We start from the raw sequence: 11,130 nt of genomic DNA on the forward strand, positions 1-11,130 counted from the left end.
ATTTGCTTTTATTCAATGCAGGGTTTTTTCAATTCTACATGTTTCTGGAGAACGTACGTATGCACTTTTTTTGTACGTTGTCGTAATTAACTAATAATATCTTTCAATATTCGACACAACTTAAGCCTGCCAATCCCTCTCTCCCCCTCCCCTGCACCCTTTTATAATAAAATATCAGTTGAGTTGTAAAATGCGATCCTGTCGCTGTAAGAATGTCGGTGTCAGACAAGTAACAAGACAACCCCAACGGCTTTGAATCGGGGTGGGGGGGTAGGGGGTTCAAGACCTCACACTCTCCATCCAGTTCCGCCACTGTTATTACCTGAGGTCCGATACCTCATGGGGAACATAGGTTTTTCCCTTAGCCTCACGCTTGTGACAATACGAATAACGCCTTTCTTTAAATATAAGCTTCTTGCAATTTCTAAATATGATGTAAAATTTCGTACAATGTTATATTTGGGTCTTGCAGAGCTCGGCCAGTTGTCCGGTTTTGCGGCAATCTTGCGCTTCCCTATGCCGGACATAGCTGATGATGAAGGCTCCACTGATTCTAAAGAGGGATTAGTGAATTAACTGTGTACATACATTTCTCAAAACTGGATGTAGAACGCTTTTCGATTGAGTGTCGTAAGGTCAAAAGCTAAGTCATCACGGCGACCAATCAGAAGAAAGGTAGATATCGCAAGGAGCCAATGAGAACTCAAAGGTGCTTCAAGCGCGGGAAACGTCAGTGACCGAGATGCAATTGATTTTACATTTGTATCTGATTGGCTGAGAGGACTGCGTGCGTTGTGTAGACCAAACACGTTGCGAAGTAAAGAAAACCAATCTCATCCTTGTTTACTTTCGACACTTGATGGAAACTCGTTCTGAAATACCCAAATATTTAACAGGATATAGCTAAACGGTTATGTCACATCATGAAAGTAAACATCATGACCCGCTCCCAGTTGGCTTGTTAGCTCAGTTGGTAGAGCGCTGCACCGGTATCGAAGAGGTCATGGGTTCAAATCCCGTACAGGCCTGAATTTTTTTCAGGCCTTATTTCCACTACTGCCTAAGTAGTGCACATTACTGCGAGGATCACTTTCATTTATGTTCAGGATATAGCTAACAATATAATAATCAAGAACTCAGAGAGAAAATTTTTTTAAATCGTGATCTTAGATTACCAAATTCCCGTTTATGTTAAACGGGCTTTTATCCCACTTGATCAACGTTCGTGATATCGTTACAAAAGGTTGTGGTCGTGCATCATGACAAAGTACACTTCTTGTGTAGTGCATTATCACTTTTCTCTCGATGTAGTCCATACCGATGTAGATCGCCTCGTCAACCTCATTCCCAGGTTGAGAGAGGATCATGAATTGAGGTTGATTGTGCATTGTGTAGTGTAAACATTATGATACTACATATTTATTGATGATAATGAGATTATTAATGGATGATAAAGAAGCCACAAAGATGGTTATTTCCCAGGCTGTGAGACAGTCTCTTGGGCAAACAGATTTTCAAAAACATTTCAATAAAAAGAAAATTTATTGAAGCTAGGTTCGACCTTCCTCGGGAGCGATTTTTGAGACGACATAGAAACATCGAGCCCAGCAGATTTTGGTATTTGAATTGAAAACATTCATTGAATAAAAATTGTTTTTAAGCGTCAATAAAACAACTAACACATTGAAAAAAAATTGGTTTGGTGCCTTTTGCCAAAGAATATCTCTATAGGAATTAGTTAAAATTAAAAATTAGAATTAAATACATTTATATAGCGCCATCCTCCATTAATTGTTCATGGCGCTTTACAATACTCTAAAAACCGTAAAAATTAAAATCCTAAGAATTAAATACACTATAACTACAAGTAAAAACTACAAATCAAATGCACGCTTAAAAAGATAAGTCTTGGGATTAGCCTTATTAAGATTAAAAAAACCAGCCAATCAAAGGACTTTAGTCAAGCGTGCTAACTGAAATAGTGATTGCCTTTTTCCAAGAAAACCTGATTGAAATACCAGCCAATCAGCGTTATGAGATATATTGCAGCCAGCTGAGGCCTTTTCCAAGAAATTGCGGTTGAAATACTGGCCAATCACTGGACTTCATTTAACAAAAAGCGTACACTGAAGCCCATAACGTGGTTGTCTTTCCGAGAAAGTGAATGTTGACAGACGCTGTTGTGAATATAACAAACTCTTCCGACTTGCAAATATAGTTACCGAACTCAAAAACTGGCTTCCTTCGTGGATGAACTGCGTACCATAATAATAATAATCTTTATTGAGGAAACTTTTTCACAAAAAGTGGTTTTCGAAAAGGAACTCCAAAATTAAGACTAAAATATATACATAAAATTGAAAGAAAAAAAAGGGAATTAGAATTAAGAATTACATTAAGAAGTTAAAAACATGTCGCTTGAATGTATTAATATTAGCAGATTCTCTTATTACCTGGCTAAGTAAATTAAAGTCATTCACAGCATGATATGCAGTTCTTTGTTTCCTCCAGTTCCTCTCAACGCTGGCGAGTCTAAGTAATAAGTTATTTTTGGTTATAAAAATGTAACGTACGAAACCAAAATTCATTCGCTTGAGTTGGAACCTTCAGCCGTAAAAGCCATCACCCCATTGAGACGTTCCTTCTACTACAGTCAGCCCATAATTCTCAAATGTGACTTGTTTGGCTTTGACCTTGTAGCCTTGGAACACGAAGTTTCCCCGAATTTGGAGAAATCAGGTAAAGTTGACATCAATACTAAATTAAACGGGAAGCAAGCCTGTCAAGCTTGCAATTGTTTGTTATTTTTCGAAGACAGGGAAGAACTCAAGCTATATAAAACTTTTATCATTCAAATAATCACTCGGTGTTAGCGCCCTCTAGTTGCAAGTTTCTTGCAATTTTCAGAGAAAAAGAGGAAACAAAAAGGTTAAAGCAGCGCGAAATTCCGTTGGGAGTTTTCAAGAGAGTGCCTTCCGGATGCGCGGATCCTACAACGCAATTGTGGTCCGGTCCATTTTCTCCAGCTCTCTCCTCTTCCCAAAAGAAATATGTTAAACTATTAACTATAACTATTGTTTATCACTGAAAGTCAAGCTAAGTCCTCTCTCTGATGTCATTTGCTTGTTGCCATTTTTCAGTCACTGTATTTAATACCTTCAAAGGTAAGACAGGTGATGTAGTTATTTGCGAGCAAATTACCGATCCAGTTCGTCTGTTTTTTTATGTATTATAAAAGTTACTATTTTTGTCTTCGATCATGCAAATCACACCCGCAAGAAAATGAAAAGTTCATGAGTACAGTGGGTCAGTTTTCACGCACAGATAGCTTACCGTTTAAAGACGGAAGCTTTATTTGTATTCTCGATCTGATCGACCTCGTGATGCAAATCCAACGGTTCCAAAAGGGATGAACACTGAAGCCTAACGTTTCTCATCATAAACAGGGTAAAATGTTTCCTTTCTCATCCTTAGTTATAAAGGTGTGACGTGCCAAACCGCAATACAGTCACTTTGTTTTTTTAGCATTTTTGGCTTCGATCATGCAAATCACACTCGTGAAAAGTTCACGAAGACAAGGAGTCGATCGTCACGCACAGATAGCTTACCGTTTAAAGAAAGAAACTTAGGTTGTACTGCGGTCGATCTTGTGATGAAAATCAAACCTTTCAAAGAGGTCAACACTTAAGCCTGAAGTTCACTATTAAAAAAGAATAAAAAAGAATAACACTTTTCATTTTTTCACGTTCAATTACATCATTAGTGATAACAGTGTGACGTACAAAACCGAAATACTGTGTACTCATTGCTTGAGTGGTAGGGTCGGACGGGAACTAAAATTTGGCTCGGGGTCATGACCTACGGACCGAGCGCATCGTGGTCCTTGCTTAATGAACGAGAGCCAAACCAAACTCACATCAATAAGCATTTTATTATATGACCACTACCTGCTGAAAATTTCGACCAAAATAGGACGCGATAGATAGGCATTGGAACACAAAAAAAATTATACAATTATAACTTTCCCTTTTTATTTCAATTAGCCCAGAGGGGGGAAGGAAATAACCTCAAACACGAGTGATCTGGATACCCAAAACACTGAGAGGGTGGAAGTTTGGAAAGAAAAAATCCCAACTGTAATTCGTTATTTTTGTTGTTTCATTTTCAAGGCGTCAGCCACATTGTCAACATCTTGGTAAGTGCGGTGGAAATCTTTTCTAGTCACTTGCTTTTATCAGCTTTAGTAACTGTAGAGAGGTAAGGCTCTTATGGCAAAGCCCAATAACTGATTTTTCGATCCTTGCGTTTGCAATATGTATTTGTCTCGTTTCGAGCATTAGCCCTTCGTTAAAGCTGTTAATGGTGCTACTGCATCGCCACCACAGTTAAATAAACTCGTTCTACGGCGACTTTTTCAAATCTCTGTGGATTTATACCGTATAATTTATCCTCGTTAACTAAGGTTATTGAGTATCGTTCAATTTGAGAAATTGATGATTATAAAATACAAATCAGAGCCGGCTCTATTTATGTCGTGGACTGTTCCTCGCTGAAGAAAATCCGTGGTGGTTCACTACGTGATTTTTCAATGGCTTTGGTCAGCATTAGCTATTAATTTGACTTTGTTTTATGAGAGTCCAACGAATGATTCAGAGATCGCGGTAGATTCGACTTGTACACAAGTGTGTCATGATCGAGATACCCTTCACTTAAATCTTTGGATACTAGCGGCGGGTTCTACGGTACATATTTTCCCAAAGGCTGTAATCTTTTTCTGTTAAAGCGCCAGAGTCTCGCATAAGAAGATAAGTTATGACGCCGCGCGCTACGAAAAAAAAAGAGATGTTTAATTTTCTTCAGTAGAGAAACTGAAACTTACTTATATTCATTGTAATTGCATACATAGTATAAACGTGCTTTTCCGCTGAACGGATGCTTTATATCTCTACTGTAAAATTACTTTCTTCAAACCTTTGTGGTTTTATACAATATATTTCAACTTCAATAGCTACGATCGTTAAGCAAACTGATGGTTTCCACAATCACGTGATCAAAACTAAAATCTATCCTATGTTTTCAGCCAAATACTTCAGATAAGTAAGCTCATTACTTGGTGATAAACTGCTAGAACAACATTTTCAAATATTCCCTGAACGTTGTGGTAAAAGGTTTACCAATCCTTCCTCTATTTTTTTTTTTTTAGGAAACCCACTGCCTTTAAAAAGCCCCTCATTGATAGCACGAGCCCCCGACGCACGACCATTAGTCAAATTCAAGCGCGCGTCTTTTTTTTTTTTACTTGATAAGATGAACAAACGAAACAGCTAGATCAAAAGTCACTTGGATAACAGTTGACTTTCACGGTGTGACAGTCACACAGTCCGTTTTCAAAAAACTGTGCAGGTCAAACTGATTTGACAAGTTTTACTGAATGTGATCCGTTGATGTGCTCCAGTTGTACTTATCCACGCCTCTTCTTCATTTACTTTTCTGTTAAGTCGATATTTTGAATTCTAACACTTTCAGCTCGTTACAAGAAGTTTCCAGGAGTAATCGACTCAGCCCGTTTTTGTAACTTCACATATGGGTTCCTGTTTTTAGGGACTCATTATGAATTCAGATTAGCGAATCATTTGGTTAACTTGTGTTACTAAAAGTAATGTTTCCCTAATAACAGGAGAGGATGGCAAGAGAAACCAAACGGCAGACGGAAGCCATGATAGCTTTCATGGACATCGCCTTAGACGTTGCCCTGTTCCTGTTCAACTCAGATCGCATTCAGAAAGCCATTGAGATATGGAACGAATGTTTGATTTTGCTAAATAACACCGATCAAAACAGCGAAGACCGATTTACTTCACTACTGCTACTAATTTACAGGTTCATTTATACAGCTCTTTTTGGCGCTTATCGTAGTATCTCTGACTACATCAGTGCGGAAAGATACGGCATGAAACTGCTTGTCTTACTCAGCGAGACTGGTGACTTAGTAGAAGAGGCAGATGTAAGCATGGCTCTAGCAAAGGTAATTGAGAGTCAAAACAGGTTTACAGATGCCAAAAAACTTTATGAAAAAGCAGTAAGTATAAAGAGACAAACTGGTGAAAAAAATGGAGAAGCAATCGCCTGCACAAGACTCGGAAATATGTTTTATCAACGTGGCGAAAACCTAAAGGCGAAGGAGTATGTTCAGAGGGCCCTAGCCATAACAACCGAAATTGGCGACAAAAGAGGAGAAGCATCCTGTTACAGAAACCTAGGAGCGTTGCTTCAGTCGCTCGGGGAATACGACAAGGCTAAAGAGTATCTCCAAGAAGCACTTGTCATCAGAGCTGAGATTGGGGACAGGGAAGGAGAAGCAGCTGACTACATAAACCTAGGTACTGTGTTTGATTCGCTCGGGCAATACGACAAGGCTAAAGAGTATCATCAAAAAGCACTTGTCATCAGAACTGAGATTGGCGACAGACAAGGAGAAGCAACTGACTACGGAAACCTAGGTTTTGTGTTTTATTCGCTCGGGCAATACGACAAGGCTAAAGAGTATCTTCAAAAAGCGCTTGTCATCAGCACTGAGATTGGCGACAGAAAAGGAGAGGCATCATGCTACGGAAACCTAGCTAATGTGTTTCATTTGCTCGAGCAATACGACAACGCTAAAGAATATCATCAAAAAGCGCTTGTCATCAGCACTGAGATTGGCGACAGAAAAGGAGAGGCATCATGCTACGGAAACCTAGCTAATGTGTTCCATTCGCTCGGGCAATACGACAAGGCTCAGGAATATCTTCAAAAAGCGCTTGTCATCACAACTGAAATTTGCGACAGAGAAGGAGAAGCAGCTGCCTACAGAAACCTAGGTTTTGTGTTTCATTCGCTCGGGCAATACGGCAAGGCTAAAGAGTATCATCAAAAAGCGCTTGTCATCAGAACTGAGATTGGCGACAGACAAGGAGAAGCAGCTGACTACGGAAACCTAAGTGCTGTCTTTAATTCGCTCGGGCAATACGACAAGGCTGAAGAGTATCTCCAAGAAGCGCTTGTAATCAGAACTGAGATTGGCGACAAAGAAGGAGAAGCAGCGGACTACGGAAACCTAGGTTTTGTGTTCCATTCGCTCGGGCAATACGACAAGGCTAAAGAGTATTTCCAAAAAGCGCTTGTCATCAGAACTGAGATTGGCGACAGAAAAGGAGAGGCATCATGCTACGGAATCCTTGGTACTGTGTTTCATTCGCTCGGGCAATACGACAACGCTAAAGAGTATCTTCAAAAAGCGCTTGTCATCAGAACTGAGATTGGCGACAGAAAAGGAGAGGCATCATGCTACGGAAACCTAGCTAATGTGTTCCATTCGCTCGGGCAATACTACAAGGCTAAAGAGTATCTTCAAAAAGCGCTTGTCATCAGAACTGAGATTGGCGACAGAGAAGGAGAAGCAACTGACTACGGAAACCTAGGTTTTGTGTTTTATTCGCTCGGGCAATACGACAAGGCTAAAGAGTATCTTCAAAAAGCGCTCGTCATGAGCATTGAGATTGGCGACAGAAAAGGAGAGGCATCATGCTACGGAAACCTAGCTAATTTGTTTCATTTGCTCGGGCAATACGACAAGGCTAAAGAGTATCATCAAAAAGCGCTGGTCATCAGAACTGAGATTGGCCATAGAAAAGGAGAAGCAGCCGACTACGGAAACCTAGGTGTTGTGTTTCATTCGCTCGGGCAATACGACAAGGCTAAAGAGTATCATCAAAAAGCGCTGGTCATCAGAACTGAGATTGGCGACAGAGAAGGAGAAGCAGCTGACTACGGAAACCTAGGTATTGTGTTTCATTCGCTTGGGCAATACGACAAGGCTAAAGAGTATCATCAAAAAGCGCTTATCATCAGAACTGAGATTAGCGACAGAAAAGGAGAGGCATCATGCTACGGAAACCTAGGTGCTCTATTTAATTCGCTCGGGCAATACGACAAGGCTAAAGAGTATTATCAGAGAGCGCTTGTCATCAGCGCTGAGACTGGCCACAGAGAAGGAGAGGCATCATGCTACGGAAACCTAGCTAATGTGTTCCATTTGCTCGGGCAATACGACAAGGCTAAAAAGTATCTACAAAAAGCGCTTCTCATCACAACTGAGATTGGCCATAAGCTAGGGGAGGCAGGCGTTTTTAGCAATCTTGGATTTATGTTCAGAACTGTTGGAGATTATGAAGCTTCGGAAGTATGCTTGGAGAAAGCTTTATTCATATCCAGAGATATTGGACATAGAAGAAAAACGTTCCAAATTCTTCAAGAATACGCCATTTTGTATTTATTTCAAAATAAAGTCGAAGACTCCCTTTCGTGTCTTCAACTTTGCATTGAAAAGTATGAGGAGCTCAGATCTTTCTTGGGCGCCAATGATCAGTTCAAAACATCATTTCTGGAGGACTCAGGAATATTTCCCTACAAGCTGCTTTGCACTCTGCTTTGTGTCACCGGAAAAACTCGTGATGCTCTTTATGTTGAGGAGTTGGGTCGAGCCAGAGGTCTATCAGACTTGATGGTAGAGAAGTACTCGGTTGAAACGCACATCTCTGCTAATCCACAATCTTGGTTTGGCATTGAAAACATTTTTAGAAAGAAACACAACTGTACTTGTCTGTACATTTCTTATTTTTGCAATCATCTGTATTTGTGGATCTTGAAAACAGGTGGAGTCCTTCACTATAGAAGTATATCACCAGAAGAGAATCTAGTTCAGGCTGGGTTGCCCAAAGATTTGCCTCTGAGTAAATTTCTGGCTAAAAATTTCCGGAGTCTTGGTGTTTTGCCCACTGAAGATTGTGAAGATCGGTCTTTAAATATGGTTGAATTGCAGCCTCTCTCCCCCGAACAAAAGAGCTCAGCAAGATTGCGACTCGTGGAGAAGAGCGAGGACGAGGAAGTCATTTCAAGTCTATCTTTGTGTTACAAAATGTTTATTGCCCCCGTTTATGATTTGCTTGAGGAGCCTGAAGTGATTATTGTTCCTGACCGCAGTTTGTACAAAGTTCCCTTTGCTGCCCTGAGTGAAAAGGAGGGAGCCGAATACCTGTCAGAGACTCATAGGATCCGTGTCATTCCTTCTTTGACGACACTCAAGACCATTCAAGATAGTCCAGAAGACTATCACAGCAACACTGGTGCCTTGATAATAGGCAATCCCAAGGTTGATGGGCTGCTGCCATTGCCAGGTGCAAGAAAGGAAGCGGAGATGGTCGGGCGACTGGTGGGCGTTCCCCCCCTGGTTGAAGAGGAAGCAACGAAGCAGGCAGTAATGGAGCGGATAAGTTCAGTGAGCCTAATACATTTTGCTGCCCATGGTAACGCCGAAAGGGGAGAAATTGCCCTCTCCCCTATTCCTTCCGTCAACAGTCGAAACGCTATCCTACCAAAGGAGGCTTACATGTTGACGATGGCTGATGTCTCACGAGTGAAAATCAGAGCCAAACTGGTGGTACTTAGCTGCTGTCACAGTGGAAGTGGAGAGATAAAAGCCGAGGGAGTTATAGGAATTGCCCGTGCGTTCTTAGGATCCGGTGCTCGCTCGGTGTTGGTTGCGCTATGGGCCATTTCAGACTCAGCAACAGAGAAGCTGATGAGTCGGTTCTACGAACACCTTGTTGAAGGAGAAAGTGCCAGTGAATCCCTTCATCAGGCCATGAAGTGGATGAGAAAAAACGGCTTGACCAATGTGTCTGAGTGGGCCTCGTTTACGCTGATTGGAGATGATGTTAAGCTCGAGTTCATAAACAGAGGTAAGACTCAGTGAGAACAAGTATTTCATAAATTAAAGTTAAATAAGAATTGAAGCTGGCTATGACTTACTGGTCGCTGACTGTCGGCGGGGATCCTTTGTTACCTTGAACATCAAGGCTAGTTTAATATATACCTATATATATATATTTTTTTTTTTTCGAGAAGTTACTATAGACGCTCTCTGCCAATCAGATACAAGTGTTACCCATATACATTTTACATATTGTGCTTGGTATAATTGTATTTGCTTTATATCCTAAATATTAATCGAGTTATTAATAAATTGTTGTTTTCCGCTTTTTCACAGGAAAACAGACCCTGACAAAGTAAATAATGAGAGTTACTTGAAGGAAACAGAGCTAAAAGACTTTTAGATGGATAAATTAAATAGAAACAAATAGAGACAATACTCTATCCGTTATTTCATTGACGTTGAAAAAAAAGAGCTATCCCAAATTAGGGTACGGAAGGCTTTTAAAGAAAGCGAAATCAGTAAAGTAGTTAGGTGTAAAACGAACCACTGAAATCTGGTTTGAATTTTTTAAGGCTTTTGTAAGATTTAATTGACAAAACATGTAATTTCTGACGTTTGAGGGACATGAGAACGAATTAGTCTGAAATTAATATTCTGAGGCACGTTGAAGAGGTTCGCATGGCAACACGGTAGTTTCGGATTATTTAAGCGTTTCGCGGGAAAATTAAGTCATTCTACGTCGGTCAGTCTTATGTTTGACTACTTTCTTTTTTTTTTCTTTTTTTTTTTATTTAATGTAATTTTGTTTTACAACTCTCTGTAAAATATCACTGCTTTCATTGAATTTTCTGTGTGATTAGTAGTGTAACTAGGTTTATTTTAGTTACCCTTTCCTCGGGGTAAAGTGTTGCTGCATTAGATGAGGAATACGTTTCTACATATTTTTTGGCCACTTCTAAAGAGTGGTTTTTTAGTGATTTTTCGTATCTGGCGTAGCACAGCCTATTTTTGTATAACCCTTCAGTTTCAGTGAATATTTGCAGTACATTGAAGATTGTAGTAGGATGTGTAGACTACAAGATTGGGTGACTCTTCCTAAATAAACTTTCACATTGAATATCTCGTCTGAAAGTAGTCAGAATCCCAAATATTTGAGGAATGATTTTGATGAAGCATCTCAAAAAGAATCCTTGCCAACCACAGTTCTGTTTTTGTTAACATACGGGCAAGTGCGGAGAAATTCTTCTGGCAGGAGTCGTGCCGGCCCGTGAAGACTATTTACTTGGCTTAAAGATAGGATTCGCAAAAGGAGAAAAAAAAACAAATCCGACGCGCACCACATTTAATAAAAAACGTACAGAGCCTAAAAATACGAC

General features: G+C 40.1%; 1 protein-coding gene across 1 annotated transcript; it reads left to right on the plus strand.

Moving 5' to 3' along the window:
• Nucleotides 1-2,707: 2,707 nt before the first annotated feature.
• LOC136279112 (tetratricopeptide repeat protein 28-like) lies at nt 2,708-10,207 on the plus strand. The gene is made up of 5 exons (XM_066162566.1): nt 2,708-2,739; nt 5,678-6,175; nt 6,776-7,460; nt 7,581-9,779; nt 10,088-10,207. The coding sequence occupies exons 2-5, from the start codon at nt 5,684-5,686 to the stop codon at nt 10,108-10,110; spliced, it is 3,399 nt and encodes a 1,132-aa protein (XP_066018663.1). The 5' UTR covers nt 2,708-2,739; nt 5,678-5,683; the 3' UTR covers nt 10,111-10,207.
• The last annotated feature ends 923 nt before the right edge of the window (nt 10,208-11,130 follow it).

This window comes from Pocillopora verrucosa, chromosome 2 (assembly GCF_036669915.1).
Source record: "Pocillopora verrucosa isolate sample1 chromosome 2, ASM3666991v2, whole genome shotgun sequence".
Classification (NCBI taxonomy): domain Eukaryota; kingdom Metazoa; phylum Cnidaria; class Anthozoa; order Scleractinia; family Pocilloporidae; genus Pocillopora; species Pocillopora verrucosa.